This window comes from Doryrhamphus excisus, chromosome 5 (assembly GCF_030265055.1).
Source record: "Doryrhamphus excisus isolate RoL2022-K1 chromosome 5, RoL_Dexc_1.0, whole genome shotgun sequence".
Taxonomy (NCBI): Eukaryota; Metazoa; Chordata; class Actinopteri; order Syngnathiformes; family Syngnathidae; genus Doryrhamphus; species Doryrhamphus excisus.
The window spans coordinates 15549932-15574859 of NC_080470.1; the positions used below are offsets into that span (position 1 = coordinate 15549932).

At 43.6% G+C, this 24928-nt stretch overlaps 1 protein-coding gene across 8 annotated transcripts in view; it reads right to left on the bottom strand.

Annotated features, from left to right (window-relative positions):
• The window catches only part of obscna (obscurin, cytoskeletal calmodulin and titin-interacting RhoGEF a), an 88161-nt gene that overhangs the window by 2787 nt on the left and 60446 nt on the right, over window positions 1-24928 (bottom strand). For 4 of the 8 annotated variants that reach the window (XM_058074409.1, XM_058074406.1, XM_058074401.1 and 1 more), the window contains 28 exons: window positions 24760-24873; window positions 24521-24688; window positions 22789-22891; window positions 20046-20175; window positions 19878-19977; window positions 17565-17838; window positions 13042-13175; window positions 12856-12968; window positions 12613-12781; window positions 12451-12538; window positions 12185-12385; window positions 12054-12114; window positions 11905-11982; window positions 11650-11822; window positions 9360-9386; window positions 9127-9279; window positions 7635-7680; window positions 7485-7562; window positions 5260-6973; window positions 5076-5186; window positions 4888-5010; window positions 3265-3432; window positions 3087-3192; window positions 2773-3012; window positions 1612-1835; window positions 1515-1529; window positions 1240-1336; window positions 1007-1156 (listed from right to left, as the gene is read on the bottom strand). In XM_058074409.1, coding sequence (XP_057930392.1) covers window positions 1007-1156; window positions 1240-1336; window positions 1515-1529; window positions 1612-1835; window positions 2773-3012; window positions 3087-3192; window positions 3265-3432; window positions 4888-5010; window positions 5076-5186; window positions 5260-6973; window positions 7485-7562; window positions 7635-7680; window positions 9127-9279; window positions 9360-9386; window positions 11650-11822; window positions 11905-11982; window positions 12054-12114; window positions 12185-12385; window positions 12451-12538; window positions 12613-12781; window positions 12856-12968; window positions 13042-13175; window positions 17565-17838; window positions 19878-19977; window positions 20046-20175; window positions 22789-22891; window positions 24521-24688; window positions 24760-24873 — 5158 coding nt within the window. The remainder of the gene's footprint in view (window positions 1-1006; window positions 1157-1239; window positions 1337-1514; window positions 1530-1611; window positions 1836-2772; window positions 3013-3086; window positions 3193-3264; window positions 3433-4887; window positions 5011-5075; window positions 5187-5259; window positions 6974-7484; window positions 7563-7634; window positions 7681-9126; window positions 9280-9359; window positions 9387-11649; window positions 11823-11904; window positions 11983-12053; window positions 12115-12184; window positions 12386-12450; window positions 12539-12612; window positions 12782-12855; window positions 12969-13041; window positions 13176-17564; window positions 17839-19877; window positions 19978-20045; window positions 20176-22788; window positions 22892-24520; window positions 24689-24759; window positions 24874-24928) is intronic. The other 4 variants (XM_058074403.1, XM_058074407.1, XM_058074408.1 and 1 more) reach the window with 4 other exon arrangements.

Below are 24928 nucleotides of genomic sequence, written 5' to 3' on the forward strand. Positions count from 1 at the left end.
CCAGACCCTCGCAGAGCCCTCCCCCCGTATAGCTATATAGCTATACATTTACACACATATATACACAAACACACACACATATATATATATATATATACACATATAATCATAATAAAACTAATACGTATTTAAAACAATAAATACATAAAAATAGCTCAGACACACGCGGACACCCCATCCACTCAATACGCACACACGCAAGCAGACACCGTGGACATCCCCGGGTGGGGCATCCAGGGCGTTATAGGGCGGACCCACAACCAGGCCCCGAGCCCAAGGAGGCACGGGCCTCCAAGGGATAGCACCCCAGCCCCCCGTCGACCACGGCGTCGGGGCTACGGCAGTGAGGCAGACAAAACAGCGGGCGAGGGGGGGAGGCCCGCACATGAGCAAGCGGAGGGGGCACGCAGGCGAGCAGCAAGGCACCCCACCGCACCGGCCGACACCCGCCGGGCTGCTCACGGGGAGCATTGGAACATTTATGGTAATCTATCTGGCTCAAAGAGACTGGAAGTGGTTCTTCGCCGAGGTCACCACATTGCCAGACACTAAATGCGATGGAGCGATGGGGCGATGGGGTGATGGGGCGATGGAGAGATGGGGCGATGGGGGCGATGGGGCGATGGATCGATGGGGCGATGGGGGCGATGGAGCGATGAGGCGATGAGGCGATGAGGCGATGGATCGATGGGGCGATGGAGCGATGGATCGATGGGGCGATGGATCGATGGGGCGATGGATCGATGGGGCGATGGATCGATGGGGCAATGGAGCGATGGGGCGATGGATCGATGGGGCGATGAATCGATGGGGCGATGAATCGATGGGGCGGTGGGGCGATGGGGCAATGGATCGATGGGGCGATGGGGCAAAGGAGAGATGGATCGATGGGGCGATGGAGCGATGGAGCGATGGGGCGATGGATCGATGGGGCGATGGAGCGATGGGGCGATGGATCCAGGTATTCCAGGTGCATGCAAGCAGTAACTCTTCAGCAGAGGCTCACCAGGATTTGTTGTTCAGGCTGCTCTTCATCAAGGTCAAGGCTCCTTCGGACAAACCCGGGTAACAGCGTCCAAACTGGATCTTCCCTTTCCTGATGTTCCTGTCCTGCTCCCAGCCCCGTTCTGCATGAAATGGACTGTCGGCGCTCAACCTTGAAAAGCAAACACGATAGAACATCGGTGCCAGGAAGTAGAAGAAGAACATCGATACAGATTAACTGAACTCAGTCCTTACATAATGAACAGGAGAACGCCGATGGCCCAAACGTCGGTCTCAGGCCCGACGCCTTGGCCCTCCAGGATCTCCGGAGCTTTAGGAAGGACAATATAAACTGACAAACAGACAAGACACACCACGTGGTTCATAAAATACTGGGCTTTTATCGCGACTGTCACTCACATGCTCGTCTTTCAGGCTTTTAGAAAAAGGTAAGAAAATATTGTGCTTATGGATGTTAGGATCAGCTGAGGTTATTCCCATCCATCCATCCTCCCGTAAAGAACGCGTACCTTTGCTGCGGTGCTCTGTTGAAAGCCATGACAGTCAAAGGTTGAGTTACTAAGACGACAGAGCACACACAAAGAAAAGCGAGCGAGCCTTCGTCACCTTTGCTCTCCGACAGGCCCTGAAGGTGCTCCACGTGGAGGGGCTGACCGGGCATGAAGGACTGAGCCGAGCCAAAGTCCACGATCTTCAGGTGGTTGCCGTCGTCCACCAGCATGTTGTCCGACTTGAGGTCCAAGTGGACCACTCGCCTGCCGTGAAGGTAGTCCACCGCGCTCAGGATCTGCCCCAGCAGCTCAGCGACGTGGGCCTCCGAGTACACATCTCTGCCGAACACAATCATTATATATATATATATATATATATATATATATATATATATATATATATATATATATATATATATATATATATATATATATATATATATATATATATATATATATATATATATATATATATATATATATATATATATATATATATATATATATATATATATATAGATAATCAGAGAACATAATCAGAGATATTATATAAGTAAAGGAGCAGAATCGTTGGTGAACAGGAAGCGACGTGGGCCTTCTTGTGAGATACGTCTGTAACAGTAAGCTATGCTATTATTAGAACTGTTATGTCAGATCATTTCAACCATAAAAGCCTCGAGTTCAAGTCTGATGTTCGGAGGCCGTCACATCGAACGATTACTGACACTGAATGACCGACACGTTTAACCGCAGGGGTGTCCCAACTAATGGCTCCGACTCGTTTTTCATTTGGAAATTTTACATTTTTACATTCTGGAAATGTAATTAAACACAAAAAAGCAACAGCAATCATGGAAAAAATGGCAGTGTTGCTGATACACTTTGTCACTTAAACACAAAGTTCAAATACATATAACTCTTATTTCTAGATCGTGTGTAAAAAAAGCCTACGTGTACGACCAGACCGTTTATGTCAAGGTATACGTTGACTGCATAGGTGTTACTTGACGCTGTAGGTGAGGTGTTACTTGACCTTCAATGTGTGACCTGTATGTAGCAACTGCGGTTGGTACATGGATATTCTTGAAAACAATGTTTAATAACTCTATATGTCTATGTAGCGGAAAGTGTCCACTTAATCAAAATTCCTGTTCAGTGCAAAGTAAGCTTCTAAAATGACAGCATGGCAGTATTGACCGGAATTCCACCACAAAGTGCATCCATTCTGCACCCTAGGCTATTTTAAGCTAGGTTAAGTTTTCAAGCCGCATTTGACCTTGCAGCGAGACTGTAGAGCAGCTCTTTGCCAGGACACAGCTCCTCCACCAGGACCAGGTATGCGGAGGTGATGTAGGCCGTGTGCAGCTGCACCAGGTGGGCGTGGTGAAGCCGTCTCAGCAGCTGATATTCCCTCAGGACCAGCGGCCTCTGCTCGGCTCGGTAAGGAGTGATCTTGGCGGCAAACACTTGGCTGGTCTCTGCGTCCCGACACAAGGTGACGATGCTGAAGCGACCCCTGAGGTGAAAGGAAATAAGGAAGCAGGAGACTTAGCGCCAGCTGGAAAACGTTCGCCTTTGTAGGAATCCCACCTGTTGATCTCTGAGAGGAAGTTGTAACTCCTTTGTGCTGCTTGGGTTTCTGGGCCGCTGATCGTCGATGCCTGGCACTCGGTCTTGATGAGGGGGATGTGTGCATCTGCACAAGGTCATAACACAGTCACGTTAATCCATAGCAAGGCTTTATGATGGCCTTCCAAGTCACCGTCACCTTCTGGGTGGGTTGCCATGACAACGGGAGCTGAGGCATCACTGAACGGTCCCGCTCCGGTCTTGGTGATGCAGCCCACCCTGAAGACGTATGACGCTCCTGTGGGTAATTCCTTTGCCACGTAGCTGCTGTCTGTCACGTCCTCGGACAGGACTGTCCAATCTCCACCTACGGAGGAACACAACCCTTAAGACTCACCGTGAGAGTCACATGACTCAAAGTCTAGACTGTGTGTGGATTGTAGGGGTCTAGCGGTATGCCATTATAAACAGTTCCAGCACACGTTTTGTGCATTAAAATATGCTAAAACCGACTCAGTTTAGGTCAGAATATAGGGTTGTTATTTCATGTCTATAGGGCTCTAACAATGTTTACAAAGTGTATTTAGAAGATCGGACACAGGTTTTCTATGCTACATAAATGTTGCATTCATAAATAAGGAATCCCACTTCACTTAATTAACCACAAAGGGATTACGCTAGAGCAGGGGTCTCAAACATGCGGGCCAAATGTGGCCCGCAGGACACTAGTTTGAGGCCCCCGCCTTGATATGAAAGTTTAATGTTAGTGCGGCCCGCGCAAGTTTGATATGGATGCTGTATGGTATCATGTACCCAGAAAAAATTATTACGTTTGATTCATGTTCATGTTAAAGGTTAAATAACTGTTAATAGTTATCCTCCCTATCCGTGTGGAAGTGGTAAGTTTTTGGCTTTTTTAAGTTGAAAGGAAATAACTAAACGGAGGCTACCGTTTAGGTCGCTAGCTCTCTAGTTTGCGAGTTAGCATGTGTCTCAAGACCCTGCAGTTGCGCAATATGTTGTAAATATAGTATAAATGTATAGTATAATAATATAGTATAAATGTGACTATAGTCGTGTTTTGTCATGTCTACAGGGCTCTAATAATGCTTTGTTCATTTTAATCTGAAAAAAATAATTTGTCTACCCACCAACTTTATGTGCTTTCTTAAGTTTTTATTATTTGCTGTTTTATTATTATTATTATATTTATTTATTTATTACTGATTGATTGATTTTCTTTATTCTTGATTTGTTTATTTATTTTTCATCTTATTTTGTGCAGAAAAATAAAAATTAAGATATTTGAGAACAGTGGAATGTTTTATCAGAGCTTTTATTGTAGAAAATCGGAACCAAAGCACTGAAAAAGTTTGTATATTTTTCTGTTTTTAATAAATGCGTTTTTTTGGGGTTTTTTTTGGAAAACCTGATGTGGTCCAGTCTCACACACACCCTAGCTTCAGTGGCCCCCAAGTAAATTGAGTTTGAGACCCCTGTTCTAGAGCCACCGTGGTGTAGTGGTTAGCGTTCTGGACTTCGGCGCAAACACCCTGGGTTCTAAACCAATGACAATCGCCAGGAAGGGCATCCGGAACATAAAGTGCTCAAGCTAAAACCAGGATGCGGCTGAAAAGATCCAATGTGGCGACTCCGTGATCAGGAAAAAAAAAGCCAAAAGAAAGAAACAAAAAATCTTAGATTGTAAAAACTGAGTTTTCCTGTGATTCGGTTTTGCACCCAAATTTTGTGCCGGTTTTCATAATGTGTTGCACATCTACCGTTAAACCCCTACAGTAGTTGATTGGGATGTTAAGCCCACCGTCCATGCAGTACTGAACGCAGTACGTCACAGGATCGCTGGATGGGACAGGTCTCCACACTAGCAATACTCCACCACCATCTAACTGGAGCACCTCGGCCTTGTTGGGACGTACTAGAAGGTCTAAGCAGCAGAGCAGGAAGAGTTTTTAACAATGGGCAAGAGGCAAACTAAGACTAATTTGATACCTTTGGCTTTTTTGAATGCTGGTATCTTCAAAGAAGGCAAGCGCTTGGAGGTCCTCTTTTTTCCACTTTCAAGACCCGGCTCCCTTTCAAGTACCTTAACTATTGGCCCTGCTGTACAAACAAAAGCTGGATAAATGTACGTATGTTTTTGATGAAAGCTATAAATGACATGACAGTCGCTTACCTCCTTGACTCAGATCCTCCTTACTGGAAGACCTTGAAAACAGCTTGGTGAGACTTGAGGCTGAGGCTCTCATCTTCTTTCGGAGCGACATGGTTGGTGTATCCGGCTTCATGATCTCTCCGAGGGTTGGTCCTAACTGTGCGCTCTCCAGCTGGGAGTCGGAATTGCCAGTCCAGGACTGCCTGCGGAAGATCCTGAACAATCCCAGCTTTGGGGACTTTCCTGTGGATGGACTAAGTTCAAGGGCCGGTGCAGATGCGGTTCTCTGGAGGCCTTTTTTCTTATCTTTGGCTCTGGGAGGCCTTTCAGGAACCTGGAGGGAGGAGAGGCTAGGATTCGGACTGGGACTGGGTGTTAACGAGGTCTGCATGTGACTTATGTTCGGGTTGGATCGTGTTCGGTTGCGTGGTGGGACTTGTGGACAGGGGAATCTCGGTTTGACTTCTTGAAATGAGTGAGGGGATGGTGAAGTCAGTGGTTCCCCTGGATCGTCACTTTCTCCTGATCTGTATCGCCCCCTGAGATCCTCATATGACCCAAGTCTACTGGAGGACTCAGAGCCACCATGCTCCAAAATGAATGAGTCTGTCAAGGAACCCTGGGAGCCAGCGAAGGCCTCGCCCTCGGATTGGTCCTGATCCAACCTCCTGCCTATTCTGTCACCAACAACAAGGGTTACAGGACCAGACACACCACCCGCTGTTTGTGCACCCTGCACAGGAACGAGGGAACCCCTTCTTCTTGTGGGTCGCCGAGGGCTTGGAATGACCAGAAGGTTCTTCCCTCCCACTTCATCATCTGTGAAATCCTCCTTCAGACTTTGACTACCTTCTTCGTCTCCTGGTTTTGAGCGTCTGGGTGAACCAGAGGATCGCCGAGAGTACTCATCGAGAGACCTGCTCCTCCTGTGGGGCGGTGCGTTGGTTTGGGGGAGGACGACGCAGCTGTCAAAGGAAGAGGACTTGTGCATTGTGGGTTGGACGGACCCCCGTCTCTGGCTCCGGTTGGTCTCCATATCATCTTCCACGTATTCTATGAGAGGTTCATTGAGGCGTCCTGAAAGGCTCCTGCGGAGTGGCTTGCGGCCTCTCTCCTGCTTTTTGGCCTGGAACTTGTCCCGTAAGGTCATGTGTCTGGCAGACATGGGTGAAAGCTGATGGGAGGTTCTGTAGAACGTACTTCGGATCACGCTGCCACGAGGGATTCGACCCGCATCGCTCCCGGAGCCCTCATCTCCATCGGAAAGGTTGAGGGACGGACTACTGCCCCTGTTGAACCTTCGCTCATTCTGAGGTGTTTGCAGGTATGACACATCTGACGACGCCACGGACTGTCTGCTCACACTGCGCTCCAGCACGCTCCCCCTCCCCCCCAACTCCTCATCCTCTTCCTCCCCAAAGGTCACTTCTTCCTCCTCATCCAGATCTTGGTGATGTATAGCAAACGGTTCCGGGAGCTGGGCTCTCTCCCTCAAAGGGTCGTAGTCGTCCTCTGTTTCTGCCTCCTCCTCCTCCTCCTCAGTTGGACTGCAGTGCTGGAAGAAGTTCCACGAGTCAGCCTCGTCATAGTCGGATGATGAGCCGCTGCTGACGGAGCTGCTGCTGTTCTGCTGGGGTTCCCGGGGTACGGTAGCTGCCGTGTCTCTGAGAGGAGCATCCAGAAGCTCTGGGATTTGTCTCAACGTAAGCACGGAACCAACGCAAGTCAAAGAACGCTGGGGGGGGGGAGGGAAAAATGGGAAACATCTTGGCTGAGACCAGTCCTAGCATTCTTTTGAAGGCAAATGCATTGGAACCTCAGTTGGCATACGCCCCCGGTTAGTGTATGTTTCGGTTTACATCCGTGTACGCTGTATTTGTTGTTGTAGTTGTTGTAGTTGTTGTAGCGAGAGTCCAACAGTGTTTGTCACAAAGTGTTTGTTAGGATGCACTAACCTGGAAACCAGAACCAGGAGCCATTGTCCCCAAGCTCGGCCATCCCATCTATGACATCATCAGTGGTTGACTCTGTAGTTACTTTCTAACTACCACAGCTACACCACAAGTCTCTGCGTTTCTTATCAATCATGACTGCAAAATAATCTACAAACGGAGCCAAAGAAAGACGCTTTGGGTGTCCGGAATGGATGAATTGGATCTGGGACAGATCTATGGCGCTAACCAAGGTTCCACATTAACAGAATCTACCTCAAGATGTAAGTATGTTTTACAATATAAATATCTCACCTGCCATTTCCGTTTCGAGATGAAAACTTTCAAACTCTTGGTGTAAATTTCATCCGTGTCTTCTCCTGCGTTTTCATCCTGTTCAAACGTTATTATTATTTAGTTTTTCTTGACAAAATGTACAATGCAAGTTGTTTGTTTCGGTCTCACCTGGAACCATTCATGGCTCAAGCACTCAAAGGCAGACGGTCGCTTCCTAAACAATACACAAAGAAACTTAAAAGTACAGTAAACCTCGGATATATCGGATTCAATTGTTCCCACTGGTTTTGTCCGATATAAGCGAAATTCCTTATATGCGTATACCGGAAAATGTCCGTTTTACGCATATATCGGATTTATATCCGGTATATGCGTAAATCGGATTTTATCCGTTATAAAAAGGCACTTCCTTGACTATGTTTCCAATGTACCTGGACGCGCAGGCAACGCTGCAAACGCTGCAAATGACGTCATATAGCGGCCTGTCACGATTCGGCGAATCGGAGCGCCACGATGCGGCCATCCGATATATGCGAGGGAAATTTAATGGAAATGCATTGGAACGGGACTGGAGATTTTGTCCGAAATAGGCAAAATCTGTTATAAAAAATCAGATATATGCAATGAATTTTTATTGGAAATGCATTACAGAAAAATTGGTTCTTTTTTATCTGTCCGTTGTGAGCGAATTTCCGATATATCCGAGTCCGATATATCCGAGGTTTACTGTATTCTGTTGCATGAGTTACATGTACTGTCTACACCAGGGGGATCCGGGGCAGGCATTTTCCACCCGGAGCTTGTTTTCTTTTTCGAATATTGCTCCCTCACTACATGGCTGTTTTTCCCCAAAAATAATTACTTCTCGTTGACGATGGCCTATTATTTGTCAAAAAAATACTGAAAGGCACGTTTATGTAGCACTGTGGTCACAAGGCATCACTAATGTTACGAGACATGACGTTAGACTACATTACCTTTCACACATGACTGGCCACTGAGCCAGAGGAGCTGCGTTAGAAACGATTGATTAATTTTAGGAAAGTAAATGGGAGAGGCTAACTTGCTTGCTAGCTTGCTGTGCTAATGGAAGCCGCCATTATGTATGAATGGTTAGCACGCAGACCTCCCCCATTCCAAAAACATGCTAGATTAATTGGCGACTCCAAATTGCCCATAGGTATGAATGTGAGTGTGAATGGTTGTTTGTCTATATGTGCCCTGTGATTGGCTGGCCACCAGTCCAGGGTGTACCCCGCCTCTCGCCCCAAGACAGCTGGGATAGGCTCCAGCACCCCCGCGATGCTTGTGAGGATAAACGGTAGAAAACGAATGAATGAATGGTTTTCTATGCTCAAACTACAAAAACATTCATTTTACAGAAATTAACTTATTTTTAAAACTAAAATAATTAGAATTATAAAATGTCGCCGACCTCCACTGATGTCATTATGGTGGAAAATGTTTGGCCACCCCTGCGTATAATGTAGGTGTAAACCTACAGTAAGCAGCAAAGTGGTTACGTAATACTTGTGTTTCAGGTAACTAGAAATGATGTCATTGCAATTTCTTCATCATGGTAATACGTCCACTTTTATCGGTGTCTGCATTTTGTCTGTCCAGATTTTAGTAAAATAGTCATGGATGCAAGAGTTCCTACTCTGGGTCTGGCTGAAGAAGACTGCGGAGAAAGTTCTGGGCCTCAGGACTTCGACACATGACATCTGGGGCGTCCCAGTTGAGTGTCCCTTCACCCACTCTAAGCAGTGTAACGCGGTCCGTCTCGCCCACAAAGGGGCATCGACACAGCAGACTGATGGGGGGGGGACAGTCACATTTTATGGACAGTTTTTTTTATATAACGTAAGTTGAAAGGACATATACTGTACATACCACAGATACGCCATCACACCCACAGACCTGGTGAAAGAGAAACCCTGTTAATTATGCCAGATAACACAAGATGCTGGGTCTATGTATGATTTCCGTTCGGATGTAATAAGAAAAAAAAACTAAAGAAACACCTAAGTCACACACACTGAAGGACCGATCATCATTATCATTAATGAGAACAATGAGAACAGTAATCATGCAATGAGGTAACCATGAAAAAAACAAGACTTTGTAACCATGTAACATGCAAACATGACACAAATTGTCGGATCCAGCAAACGTTGTAGCCATGAAAAGTTGTAACATGAAACTTCATAACCATGAAATGTCATATACAGTAAAGTCTCGTTATATCGATATTGTCGGGAGTCGGAAAAAATATCGCTATAACCGGACTGTCGATATATCCGATCCTGCGCCGAACTGCATTAAAAGTGGGCAATAATGCACTCGACATTGTTCTATAGTGTAGAACAATGTCGAGCAGCTTAAATCAATCTTTGCTTAAGGATTTCAATACCAAAAAAGAACACGGCGAACGGCTGCTTCCAGTCAACTTTATTTTTCACACTTCCACCACCAGAGCAAGCACACACCGATTCCCGCACTTCCTGGTTCACAGGTCATGCTCAACCCGCCCCACATAGCTGGCCAAACACATGCCTGCAACAGTTTCTCTCGTGTGTATAGAATCTATACACACGAGAGAAACCACGAACGCCAGCATGTACATATGAAAAACAGTGATTATTGCAAGCGATTAAAAAGATATCTGAATACAACACAATTAAATACATGTATTTGTACACTTGTGTCTTCGTTGGAATAGGTGTGTATGCTATGTCAGTTGGTTCTTCTGTTGCAGGCATGTGTTTGGCCAGCTATGTGGGGCGGGTTGAGCATGACCTGTGAACCAGGAAGTGCGGGAATCGGTGTGTGTGCTGCGCTCTGGTGGTGGAAGTGTGAAAAATAAAGTTGACTGGAAGCAGCCGTTCGCCGTGTTCTTTTTTTTTGGTATTGAAATCCTTAAGCAAAGATTGATTTAAGCTGCTTTTGTATCGATATAAGCAGACCAAATTGGCTGGCGGGAGATGAAAAGGGCATCGTAGTAACCGGATTATCATAATAACCGGGTATCATACTAACGGAACTAATTATATCATAAAAGACTAGAAATTTGCCGGGAAATGAAAATAAAATAGATATCGATATAACGAGACTTTATTGTATAAACATAACATAAACATAATAACAAAATGTTGTAACCATGCAATATTGTAATCTTGCAACCACATCACTAAACGCTGTAACATGAAATGCTGTAACCACAAAACATGAGCATGAAATATCGTAACACCAACCATAACCATGGTAATCACGCAAGGGCGTATCACAAAAAGTCATAACGCAAAATTCTATAATATCGCCATGTTGTATCACACAAAACATGCCGTAACTAGAAAGCATCATAACCATGAAATGTCATAACACCAATTGCAACATAAAATGGTGTAACTACGGAATATCGGATCTCAAAATGTCCAAACAAAAAACATCAAAACCATGAAATGCCCTAAGGATGCAATGTCGTATCATCAATATCTCGGAGATTGTAACCATACAGCATCGTCACGATGCCACGTCATAACTAAGGGTATGGAAAATAATCGATATTAATCAATACATCGATGTGCCTGCATCGGCTCATTCACTGGGTATGAATGCAATTGACGGGTGAAATCGAGACTCATTGTGATGCGTTTGTGGGTATCGGTAAAATCCGATGCAAGCACTGTTTTATTAATGTTCAACTTCACACCATATGCTGTTCCCCAGGTGCCATGAATGCACCATCATTAATGTTTTAAGATGGCAAAAAGAATAATCAAGAAGTGGTGCATAGTAAAAAAAGACAAACAGCACTTCAGTAGAATTTACTGCCAAGTGCCTAGAAGGAATAAAGCCAAATCCTTTTTGTAGGACCATACTGAATTCCATTTTTTCCCTTTGCTTATTTGCATCATGTTGAATTGCATCATATCGCAAGAAATTGAAGCATATCATATCGGATTGAATTGATTTAAACTAAATGATTATCGTATCGCATCGTGAAGAGGGTGAATCGTATCGCATTGTATGGCCAGAACAGTCCATGTATGGTTAAAGTATGGTGATGTATATCGAATCGTTTTCAGCGCTGAGATTCACACCCCTAGTCGTAACGCAAAACACCGCAACTAAAAGTCATCATAACGTGAAAAATGGTAAAACGTTGTGTGAAGACACTCACCAAATATCCGTGGCCACACTGACAGGTTCCTGGTGAACAACCTCGGGTGCAACAAACTCAGGCGTACCAAACATGCTGTACTGGTGTCTGGACGTGTCTACTTCCTGACAGAAGCCAAAGTCACAGATCTTGATTTCATCTCTGGGCGGATACACCATGAGGATGTTCTCTGGCTGTGAAGAAATCCCAAACGATGGCTTGTGTGAATATGAAATAAATCGTGTTATCAGCTTTGGATTTTAGCCCCAATCTCACTTTGATGTCCAGATGCAAAATGTTCATGCTGTGGATATGCCCAACGCCTTCAAGAATCTGCTGCATATACGACTGAATCTAAAATGAAAACAAAATCAAACTCATAACAAGAAAAGAACAATCACAGCAAAAGAGACACAATCTCTTACCTCTTTCTCCGAGACTAATCCTCTGAGCAACAAATGGTCGACCAGCCCATGAGAGCAGCAGCTAGGAAGCGTGTTAAAGAAGAAGCTAACCCACAGGGAGAGAAAACGCTGACCTTTAGCGGGAGGGATACATTTCTGTGATGAGCACCAACGTGCGCCGGGTGCTAAAAAAATCCAGCAGACAAGCCACTCTGGGATGAGCCAGGCGGGAAAGCAAGTCCCGCTCCTGGAAGGCCCGGGTTCGGGTGCTGCTGCGCAGGGGTAAGAATTTGGCGGCAAAGACTTCACCCGTGCGTCTGTGGATGACGCGCTTCACGACTCCAAATGTTCCCCTATGGAAGAAGATGGAAGAAGATGGATGAAGATATGTGCATTGACTGTCAAACAATGGGCTCACCTTCCTATTTCCTCTCCGACATCATAGACAGCAAACAGCTTCCTTCTCTTCCCGAGATCCACCTCTCTGTCCTGGGACCCCAGCGGACCTACACCACGGCAGGTAACGCTTTACTGTGCAGCATATACTCTATTTTAACTCATGGCTAATTTAATATCTCACCTTCCTCCACTGTGAGCTGAGCTTGACATGAAACGTGCCCCGAGTCGTTGTAGGAGAAGCAGGTGTAAATGCCGCTGTCCTCACCTTCAGGGCACACGATGGTCACTGAGCAGCGAGCGGCCTGCTTTGCTATCTCCACATTCTCACTGGCTACCAGTTCTTCTCCATCCTCCGGTAACAGTGCAGATACAAGTCATCATTAGCCAAGTGATATCACCTCCATCACGTGTACACTGCTCCTACCTTGTACCACTGAATACGTGGCGTAGGCCTTCCCGTAATGATGGTAGTGAAAGTAACTTGTTGGCCGGGAACAACGCACACGTCCTCTGGTGCTACTTGGACGAACGGAGGAACTAAAAAGGACATCGGAGTAAGTCACAAGGTAACTGGTTGAGACGGGTTTTGAAGGGGGAGAAAGACATGCACCGTCTGTAATTTCCTGCATTTGCTCGGAGATGTAGAGTTCTTCTTCTTCTTCCTCCAAGTAACATGGAGGCTGCGGCAGTGCCGGCTGGTCTGCAGATGCTAACTGAGTAACTTCTCCAACGCTACGCTCAGCTCTGGTGACACAAAAGGTCAGAAAATGAATGATGCCGCAGGATCTCGGAAGATTAGAACTTGTCATGATATTAATACATAATATTATAACTGTATATAATACTCAATATATGGCCATGTTCATATGTGTCTGTTTTCCTAATTTCTTGCCTCCAAACAGGCAGGAAGAGAGTTCACTCTGTGCATTGGTTTCAGCACCCTGGCATGTTTGTTCCATAGAACGACAACATGAGTGAGCCCTTTTTGTCAGCCATACAGTGTCTTTGTCTCAGTGGGTGGGGGCGGGGCGGGGCTGATACCATACACACACAGAGTGCAGAAGAGTGTATCGTAGTAGAAAGTCAATTGATAGATTGTAAGATATTATCATCTATTTTTTCATTGTGCTTTTTATAAATGTAAAAACGTCTTTAAAAATCTCGAACAAATATATAATATTAAAAAGATGTAATACTAAAAGATAATACTACAAATACTTATATATATAATATTTATAAAATGTATATAAAATGTATTGTTTTTTATTCTTTTGGATATTGAGCATAAATACAAAATATCTATTAAGTTTTTATAAAAAATGATTTTTAAATCTTGTTCTGACATACACTTTCGGTGCAACTTAGACACATCATCAGTGTTGTATCCTGGGTTCACTGGGTGTTTCGGGTCTCACAACAGACACCCTCGCCCAGGTGACCCAGCCGGGTTGATCAGTCCCGGCTTGTGTCTAAGTAGCTTTTGTTCTCCACGGATCTCCCCGCTTGATCCACAGCCATCTGGACGCCTTTTCTGCTGCGTCAGTGATGTTCTTGATGGCTCTTTTGTTATGCTGACCCTTCACTCCCAGCATCTTGAGTGCTCTAATGAGAGACTGGCCTACAAAACCTCTGCACCCGACCTCGATGGGGTTGCATCGGGTCCTCCATCCTCTGCTTCGGCATTCATCTGCCAGCTCCTCATACTTGGCCCTCTTCCTCTCAAAGGCCTCCTCCATCCGGTCTTCCCAGGGAACAGTCAACTCCAGCAGGACCACTTGCCGAGTTGGACCATGTCTGGCCTGAGAGTGGTCACTGCGATGTTCTCTGGGAATTCTCCCTAGGTCGACTTTCAGCTGCCAGTCTCGGGCTGTCGCCAGCAGCCCCCCTGCTTGACTCCGGCACTGCTTCGGCTTCTCCCCAGCCTTAACAAAGACAATGGACTGCCTTGTTGGTTGATGGTATTTACTGGTGGAGATTCCTGTGCTGATGGCCTCTGCAATGACCCGCAGTACTTGGTCATGGCGCCAGCGGTAGCGCCCGTCCCCCAGTGCCCTTGGGCAGCAGCTGAGGATGTGTTCCAGTGATCCAGGACTCCGGCAGAGAGGGCACAGTGGATTCTCCGCCAAGCCCCAGCGAAAGAGGTTGGACGGACTTGGGAGCACATCGTACACCGACCGGATGAGGAACTCAATCCGGTGTGGCTCAGATCGCCATAGCTCTGTCCACGATATCTTCCGGTCAGCTGCCTCCTCCCATCGGGTCCATGCTCCCTGCTGCCGCATCCCTACTGTCCTAGTAGAGCGGGCTTCCTCTACCCCTGCTCGGACTTCCTCCTGGATCAGCTGATGCCTTTCCTTTCCCTGGGCCTTGGTGAAGTGAGGTCTTTGGTTGCTCCCAAGGCCTGCCCGTCCGGAAGCCACTGTTCCTACCAGCTCACTGTGTCGTAAGCGGGACACAGCCTGGTCTACCGCCTCATGAGCTTTCCACTTCCTGCCAGTTCGTACTTCTATGCCAGCCGAGGAGACTTTGATGTCATTAGAGTCCCTATACAGCAGCACCTCTCTTGACCAGCTCGGTTGACCATAAACTCCTCCATCAGACTACTGAAGGGCAGTTTCAGCTTGTTGCTCCTCCCGTACAAGGCGATGCTGCTGAGGCTTCGCGGTAAGCCCAACCACCTCCGCAGGAAACAGCTGACCTTCCTCTCGAAGCCCTCGACGGTGGTCAGTGGCACATTGTAGACCAGCAGCGGCCAGAGTAGGCGTGGCAGGATGCCGTGTTGGTAGATCCAGGCTTTAAACTTGCCTGGTAATCCTGACTTATCCACTGCTGTCAGCCAGGTTCCCAACTCCTCTGATGCCGCTTGGAGTGCTCCGGTGTCCTTCAAGGTACAGTCATAGATCTTGCCCAGGCTCTTAACTGGCTTCTCCCCCACCGATGGAATCTGGGTGCCTCCGACTGAGAAGCGAAACTGGTCTGTGACTTTCCCCTTCTTCACCACCAGAGACCTGGATTTGGCTGGCTTGGAGTTCATCCGGGCCTAGCTAATGAGACGCTCCAAGCCTTGAAGGATCCATCAACAGCCCGGGACTGTACGGGAATGTTGTAGTCACTGTCAGATCATCCATAAACGCTCTGATGGGGGGCTGGCGCATACCAGAGCGGGTGAGTGGACCTCTGCACTCCACCTCTGCTGACTTCGCCAAGGCAAACAATATCACTGAAATGGTGCACCCCGTGATAATGCCCTTCTCTAGCCGATGAAATGCAGATTTCTTTGTTCCGGAAGTGACTCTCAAACTGAAGCAGCTGTAATAGTCCAGTATGAGGTCCTTGATCTTGCCTGGAATGTGGTGTCTGTCAAGCGAGGTTTCCACCAGTTTGTGTGGGATAGACCCGTAGGCATTGGCAAGGTCAAGCCACAGGACTGCCAGGTCTCCTTTGCCTTCCCGTGCCTCCCGGATCAGCTGGGTGACGACTCCCGTATGCTCGATGCAACCTGGCACCTTTGGGACTCCCCCCTTCTGCACAGAGGTGTCGATATAACTGTTCCTCAGGAGGAACTCCGTTGTGCGCCGGGCAACGATACTGAAGAATATCTTGCCCTCGACACTGAGGAGTGAGATGATCCTGAACTGCTCGATGGTACGTGAATTCTCCTCCTTCGGAATCCAGACCCCCTCTGCATGTCTCCACTGCTGTGCCACCTTCCCCCTTCTCCAGATGACTTTGAGGTATGTCCATAGTCGCTTCAAGAGACTGGGGCATCTCTTGTAGACCACATAGGGGACGCCACTGGGGCCTGGTGCTGAGCTGGATCTAGCTGCTTCGACAACCTCCTCAACTTCTTTCAAAGTTGGTTCCCTGGTGTTAAATGCCGTGGTAGGTTCTGGCGGGGTTATCAAGGACCTACATGGCCCAAGAGCTTCCTCTCTGGCGCTGTCGCCGTAGGTGGTACTGAGGTACTTGTTGACCTCCTCTTCTGTGCAGACAAGTTGGCCACTTCTTTTCTGCCCAAGGATCTTCTTGGTGAAGCCAAAGGGGTTCGAGATGAAGGCTCTCCGTTTCCTGGCTCTTTCCCTGGCCCTCCTCCTATGCCACTCAGCTCGACGGAGAGTGATCAGTTTTTTCCTCAGAATATGTCGGAGCTCTGCCAGCCCAGCCTTCTCCTCCTCCCTTGCCTGCTTAAACTGCCGGCCAAGCAGTCTAAGCTCCTGCCAAAGTTGGCTGATCTTCACCTCCCGTCTGTTTGGCTCCCCTAGGCCTCTGGGTGGCTGGTGTTCTTTTATGCCAAACCTCTCAGCACCTATGCTGATGATCATTGCAGACATTGTCCGTATCTTCTGGTCTGCATCTCCCCTGGCAGTAGCTCTAAGGACTTGGTCCAGATCATTGTCAAACTCGAGCCACTCTCTTTCCTTGTTGGCAGCAGGCCCGTCAAGCATTTCATTTTGGTCTGGTGGATCTTCAGACCACGCTGGTTCTTGCAGACTTTGCCACATGGACAGGCTGCACTCGTTGTCGTTTTTCCATTAGCAATATTATATTTTCTAGATAATTTAAATAAACAGCTACATATATTACAGATGTATCATATTTCTAAATTAATTTCTATATAATTCTTCTAAAATACAATTATATGTCTTTCAAATGTATTGTTATTTTTATTGTACAATTAATTATTATGCATATTTATAATGTCATTCTGTATAATTAATTATTATTGGATATGTATAATGAAATTATTAAAATGTAAGAAATATATAATGAAATCATTTGATTAAATCAAATACAAAATTAATTAAAATATTTATATAATGTAATATTTTTTATCATTATGTATTTGTTTTAAATATTATATTCCATTTATTGTATTGCAATCTCTTCTTAGCTGAATCACAAGGGGACCAAATATGGTTCCATGCTAAATAGTAATAATAATCTGATAAATCATTGACTTTATAGTTAGCAACTTTTGAAATAAAATTGTACACATTTAAAAATTCTAGTAATGTTTTCCGATATTAGTTTGACTGTTTCCTTTCCAAGAGAGTCAATACTCAATACTCAGCAGCAAATAAGAGTTAAAGGAGGAATATATCATTCATGAAAGGGTACTGCTACTGTACTCACTGGCCATGAATTGTGGGCGGAAAGATCATCTTGGCTATCGAGGAAGGGGTGAAATCTGTTTGCAGCCATTTCTTCATAAAGGAAGACGACCAACCCTCGGATTCTGCATCTAGATGATCCCAAATATCACACAATGAGCTTAAGGATCGATTCCATAAAAAGTATGTTACCTGACAAATAATGGGGAATAACGTGTCCCTTACCTGCAGGCTTCCGGCTCTAATGAAACTACAGTACCCACCACATGAACAAGACGCCCAGCACATGACCATCTCTACTCGTGGTGGGGAGGAGTTAGATGGGCATGCGTTCACGAGGGGGGAGAAAAGGGGAGCATCGAGTGATTATTTGTTAACATGACAATGGCCACTTACACGGAACGGTCCGCATGAGGAACCTCCTGCTTTTGGTGGAGTAGAGGGAAGATGGAGAACATGGAGGTTATAGAATACTCACAATGTCAATATTAGAAATTAAATGATTGGAAGTTATTTTTTCTTCTTTCATCCCCCAAATCCTGATCCGGTGTCACCTTGTGAGTGTGTGGAATGGATCAAAAAGTATCATGTCTCAAAATGGAATAAACATGACAAAATGGATGAAAGTGACAGAAAAGACACAGACTGTTCCCAAAGATGGCATGTGCTCGCTCCCTTCTTTGACTGTATTTCCAAGTTAAATTATACAGTAGTCTCGTTATATCGATATTCTCGGGAGTCTGAAAAAATATCGATATAACCGGACTATCGATATATCCGATCCTGCGCCGAACTGCATTAAAAGTGGCCGATAAATGGGGGATGTAATTTTCTCCTTGAGTTCATGGATTGCGTATCTAGCATGCTTTTGTACTGTAGTGGAGTGAAAAATAAACTTATGCATTAAATAAAAACGTCTTTACACTTTTTTAATGACTATTTCTTTTCTAAAATTCAACCAATGCAAAATCCTCACGCTTCAGCAGACAAAACCATAAACATTGTTGCAAAAAATGATTGCATTCATATACATAACACAATTCGGTTAAAGTCAGATTTTTTTCAACATTTATTATTTTCATAACGCACTCTTGCAATAGTGACTCTGAGTTAATATTCAATAATGCACTCGACATTGCTCTATACCAGGGGTGGGCAAACTTTTTGACCCTTTTTGACTTGTGTCTGTAAAATTGTCATGCAATCTGCTATTATTATTTATTATTTTATATTTATATTTAAATATTTTAAAAATAATAAAATATTATAATAATTAAAATAAAATTAAAATAATAATTATTATATGATTATTATGTAAAATATGCAAATATAACAATATTATTATATATAATTAATATAATAATTAGCATTAATATAATATAAACATAAATATAACATAAATATAATAATCATAATAGTTATAATAATAATATAATAATTATTATTTTAATTTTTATTATTATTATGTGCTTGTGTCTCTTTTTTCAGGAGCACTTTGTAAACAACAGACCATGTCAAACAACGAAATTGATACAACCATCAAAAGGTTGGCTCAGGCCATGATGCCAGGTTGTATGTTGAGTTTAAATTAAATACTTTTGAAAGATTGGGCGGGCCGTATTCAAACACTTGGCGGGCCGGATGTGGCCCCCGGGCCGTAGTTTGCCCACCCCTGCTCTATACACACGAGCAAAACCACGAACGCCAGCATGTACATATGAAAAACAGTGATTATTGCAAGCGATAAAAAGATATCTGAATACAACACAATTAAATACATGTATGGAAAACAAAACTGCAACATTTGCATTACTTATTCTGCAATACTTTAAAAAAATCTTCCATCTTCCCTCTAAATTATACAAATATTTACTCCTTTACTTCAAAAGATTGTTTAATACTTACCTCATATTAATTACCTGTAATCCTCTAATTACCGTCCGTCGGTGGAAAAGCCGAAACGGTGTTAGCCGAAAATCAAACAATACGCCGTTTACAGATTTCGTTAATGGTGGTATTGAAATCCTTAAGCAAATATTGATTCAGCTTTAAGCTGCTTTTGTATCAATATAAGCAGACCAAATTGGCTGGCGGGAGATGAAAAGGGCATCGTAGTAACCGGATTATCGCAATAACCGGGTATCGTACTAACCGGAACTAATTATATCATAAAAGACTAGAAATTTGTCGGGAAATGAAAATAGTATCGTAATAAGCAGTACTTCGATATAACCGATATCGATATAACAAGACTTTACTGTATATATGAAAGTAACGACCAGTGGTCTCTGGTGGTGCACAGCATATTTATCCCCAATAGCTCGTACTGTCCTACCTTCTTTAGGAGGTAAGTCATATGCCTGGTCGTCACTGGGCGCCACGTAGGTGGGGCACAGCCCGGCCTTGCACTTGATGCAGCCAAACTCATTGGAAAGCTGAAGCAAGAGGAGTTTTCAGATAGCAACTCTGCCAATAATTACTTGCACACGAGAGCATCATATACCTCACACTCGTAGTGTCCGATGTCCGCCTCTGTTGCACCGATGACGGTCAGAGACAAGATTCCACTGCGGGCATCATTCAGGATGAAATATTTGCGCTTGTCAATCAACTCTTGGCCATCTTTCATCCATCTGTTGTCCAAAAGAGAAACTTATTTAGCACTCGCACTCAATGAGAACCTAACAAGAACTGCCTTTACAAACTACCATTTCTAATAACCTGAAAGTTAGCTTGGCATCCAGGAAGTTAGCCGGGCTTCTAGGGAGTTAGTAGCCACGCTAACAAAAAGTTAGCCGGGCTACCAAGAAAAGCTACGATGAGCTTCCATGAAGTTAGCCGGGCTATAATGTAGGTAGCCAGGCTTCCAGAAAGTTCAAGGAAGTTAGCCACACTACCAAAAAAGTAACCTACCAGGAGCGTCCAGGAAAAGAGCCAGGCCACTGGGAAGTTAGCTGGGCTAGCAAGAAGTTAGCCGAGCTTCTAAGAAGTTAGCGTGGCTACCAGGCGATTCCAGGAAGTTAGCCGGGCTTCTAGGGAGTTAGTAGCCACGCTAACAAAAAGTTAGCCGGGCTACCAAGAAAAGCTACGATGAGGTTCCATGAAGTTAGCCGGGCTATAATGTAGGTAGCCAGGCTTCCAGAAAGTTCAAGGAAGTTAGCCACACTACCAAAAAGGTAACCTACCGGGAGCTTCCAGGGAAAGAGCCAGGCCACTGGGAAGTTAGCTGGGCTAGCAAGAAGTTAGCCGAGCTTCTAAGAAATTAGCGTGGCTACCAGGCGATTCTAGGAAGTTAGCCAGGCTTCTAGGGAGTTAGTAGCCACGCTAACAAAAAGTTAGCCGGGCTACCAAGAAAAGCTACAATGAGGTTCCATGAAGTTAGCCGGGCTATAGGGGAGGTAGCCAGGCTTCCAGAAAGTTCAAGGAATTTAGCCCCATTACCAAAAAGGTAACCTACCGGGAGCTTCCAGGAAAAGAGCCAGGCCACTGGGAAGTTAGCTGGGCTAGCAAGAAGTTAGCCGAGCTTCTAAGAAGTTAGCGGGGCTACCAGGCGATTCTAGGAAGTTAGCCAGGCTTCTAAGAAGTCTACCAGGGGAGTCAAACAGGATGCCCAAAAAAAGTTGCCAAAATAAAAAGGTACATTTTTTTTCATGTCTTTGTTAAACACTTATTATAATACAGTAAAATATTATATCTCAAGTCTTTTAAAAAGGATATCCGTCAGATCTGGAGCATCAGGTAGGCTTCCGAACTTCTCTTTTGTTCCATGAACGTAGTAGCATTTCATTGTTTTACCAGTATGCTTCACTGGTATAAAGGTAAATTAATTGTACTGTGACACGACACAGCGGTTGGGAATCACTGCTCTATGGTACAGTAGAGTAGAGTAGAGTACAGTAGAGTACAGCAGTGATTTTCAACCACTGTGCCGCGGCACACTAGTGTACCTTGAGAAACCGTCAGGTGTGCCGTGAGGAATTATCCAATATCACTTTTTATAATTAACATTTATTAATAATCATTTGCAAATATTATATCAATAGCCATTATGTCAATAGTATACATGGACCCAAATATTCCAATTCACTTTGGTTTATTTGCTCAAACGGAAAGAATTGAACAGGGATGGAATATTCCTTTAACCAATCCGATTGAGGTATCTTGTACCCGCTCAAACGGAAATTTGTCAGGGTGCCTTCTTCTTCGTGGTGTTTTTCTTCTTCTGTTGTTTATTGGCGGTTGGCAAGCAGCTTTCGTATGCATTAGCGCCATCTGTGGAACAGAATCTAAACCCTTCTATACTTTATTCACAAGTGCAGTTTTATTAAAAAAGAAAATATATATCTATATAAAACATGTCCTGAGTTTAATTATAAAATATTAGCAAGATTGAATTTGATCTTTTCCTGTTTAAATTGATCCCGGGTGCGTTCTTTCAGCGCATGCTCAGATATGACGTAACACGCAGATCCAGAGGTTCTTCACTTTTAAAAATGGAGGCCAGCAATCGGCACTGGACTAAGCAAAGTTTGTTTTTGATTCAAACTAAATTTCAAGACTGGACAGACGAAAAACTGGCAATACGGAGTTATTCCAACAAGTGAAAGAATAACTCGGGGAAGTCGGTATCACGTGATGTTGATGTTTACGTTTTACTGGGCATGCCCTATTGACTATTCTGTTTGATTTTCACGCCGCATGGAGACAGGAGATTGGAATATTCCTTTCCATGGATACCATTGTTTCCCGAAAGGTCATTGGGAAAGAGAAAAAGTGGTGATGTAAAAACATGGCTACTGTGGAGTGTCTGTGGTGTAAAGACTGGCAGAGCAATGTAATATTGGTCCGTGTGGCAACACCTACCTTGTTCCTCCCATAGACTTATTGATGCACGTGTGAGGTCGTGGTGACATTTTGGAACATTTTTGGTTAGTGGTGTGCCACAAGATTTTTCCAATGTAAAAAACGTGCCGTGGCTCAAAAAAGGTTGAAAAACACTGGAGCACAGTAGAGTAGAGTACAGTAGAGTAGAGTACAGTACATTGCTTTGAGTATTTCTATGGTTGGTGAAATGTGATGGGTGTAGTCACTTGTCAAAGTCTGTATACACATACAGTATTACCTGTACTGTACAACATTTATATAGCATAACTATTTGGGTAATGTACCTAGTACTGTGGCTGGTGAGTACACAGTAGTATTAGTAGGAAATTACTAGAATGACTGGAAAGTGGTGTCATACTGACCTGATTCTTGGTAAAGGAGTGGTACGAGTAGAACAGGTAAACTGCATGTCTTCATTCTCCATCAGACAACAACTTTCCAACCGACTGACAAATCTGGGTGGAGCTGCCATAAGACAAATTGAAGTACTTTGATATATATTTGACATCTTTCTTTACATGCATTGCCTAGCTGCTCACAACTGAAGCTAAAGAGCTAGCGAGCCAGAATTGTCTGCCTCTTTGTACTTTTTACCACAGTGACATTTTGTTTTTAAAACAAACCATCCATGCGGTTAGTTTGGAGCTTGTTTTTGTCCCATGGGGAAGTATATTCAGGATTAACTTTGGTGTCAAAAATAAAAATAAAAATAAAAATAAAAATAAAAATAAAAATAAAAATAAAAATAAAAATAAAAATAAAAATAAAAATAAAAATAAAAATAAAAATAAAAATAAAAATAAAAATAAAAATAAAAATAAAAATAAAAATAAAAATAAAAATAAAAATAAAAATAAAAAAAAAAATAAAAATAAAAAAATAAATAAAAAAAAAAAATAAATAAATAAAATAAAATAAAATAAAATAAAATAAAAATAAAAATAAAAATAAAAATAAAAATAAAAATAAAAATAAAAATAAAAATAAAAATAAAAATAAAAATAAAAATAAAAATAAAAATTCTGTAAAATAAAATAAAATAAAATAAAATAAAGTAAAGGTGGCACGGCAGTCAAGTGGTTAGCGCGCAGACCTCACAGCGAGGAGACCAGGGTTCAATTCCACCCTCGGCCATCTCTGTGTGGAGTTTGCATGTTCTCTAAAAATAAAAATAATAATTCTCTAAAATAAAATAAAATAAAATAAAATAAAATAAAATAAAATAAAATAAAATAAAATAAAATAAAATAAAATAAAATAAAATAAAATAAAATAAAATAAAATAAAATAAAATAAAATAAAATAAAATAAAATAAAATAAAAGCGGCACGGCAGTGGGGGGTTAGTGTGTTCAATTCCACCCTCGGCCATCTCTGTGTGGAGTTTGCATGTTCTCTAAAAATAAAAATAATAATTCTCTAAAATAAAATAAAATAAAATAAAATAAAATAAAATATTGCTTGGGCTACTCCACTGTTGTTGTTAAAGTAATGCATGCTAATGCTAACAAATACGAAAATGACAACAATACAGAGGTAGACAACAATGGACCCCCTCCTATAAGACTCAGATGTTTCTCCCCTCTCTCCTGTCTGTCATGGTCATTAAAGCAATTATCAATAAGAGAAAAAAAAAACAAAAACAAAAAAAACTTTGGTGTCATTGGTGTCATTACACTAATTAAGTCTTGTCCTCCAAATGAGCGTTAGCTGTTTGCCAGGGGCCCTTGGACTAGTCAAACGGTGGCCCTGGCCAATGGTACTCATTAGGGATGAGCGAGTACACCACTATCTGTACAGTATCTGTTCATCCATCTGTACTATATCTGTACTCGTAGTGGGAGGGGTATAAACTGGACGTGGGTGTGGTTTAACTGGAAAAGGGTTGGCCTTACATTATTTTAAGTCTGAAATTGACATGGATCGATTACTATATTTGCTACATAGTACATTGAAAAATCGACATTTAATCCCCTTGATCGGAATCGATAGCATAAAACCCTGATTGTCATTTTTGACATGTAGTCAAGCCTGGGTTTTTGTACGATTCCGATTTTCGAAAAGTAGAATGACTCATGACTCTCCTCAGACTCACCCTGCACCACAACAGTAGCCAGAGAGCCAGCACTGCCCACGCCGCTGCTAGCATAGCACACGTACTGACCAGCGTCCTCTGTGGTCAAGCTGTCCAGGATGAGGCTGCATGTGCCAGAGCGGTCTGCCGTGATGATGTGACGAGGGTCATCTTCCAAGGGTAGACCGTCTGAGAAGAAGAATAGACATTTCTGTGTAGCGAGTCACTGTGTGAATGATGTAAAACTATTCAAAACGGACCTTTGAGCCAAGTGATTGCTGGTTGCGGTGTCCCTGTGACCTTGCAGCTCAGTTTGATGGTCTGTCCCATCTTTGTTGTGCAGTCCGAAAGTAAAGATTTAAAAATGGGTGGACCTTGTTGAACGACAGAAACAAAGCATCATGAAATGGGTCCAGTTCCATTGAAGTT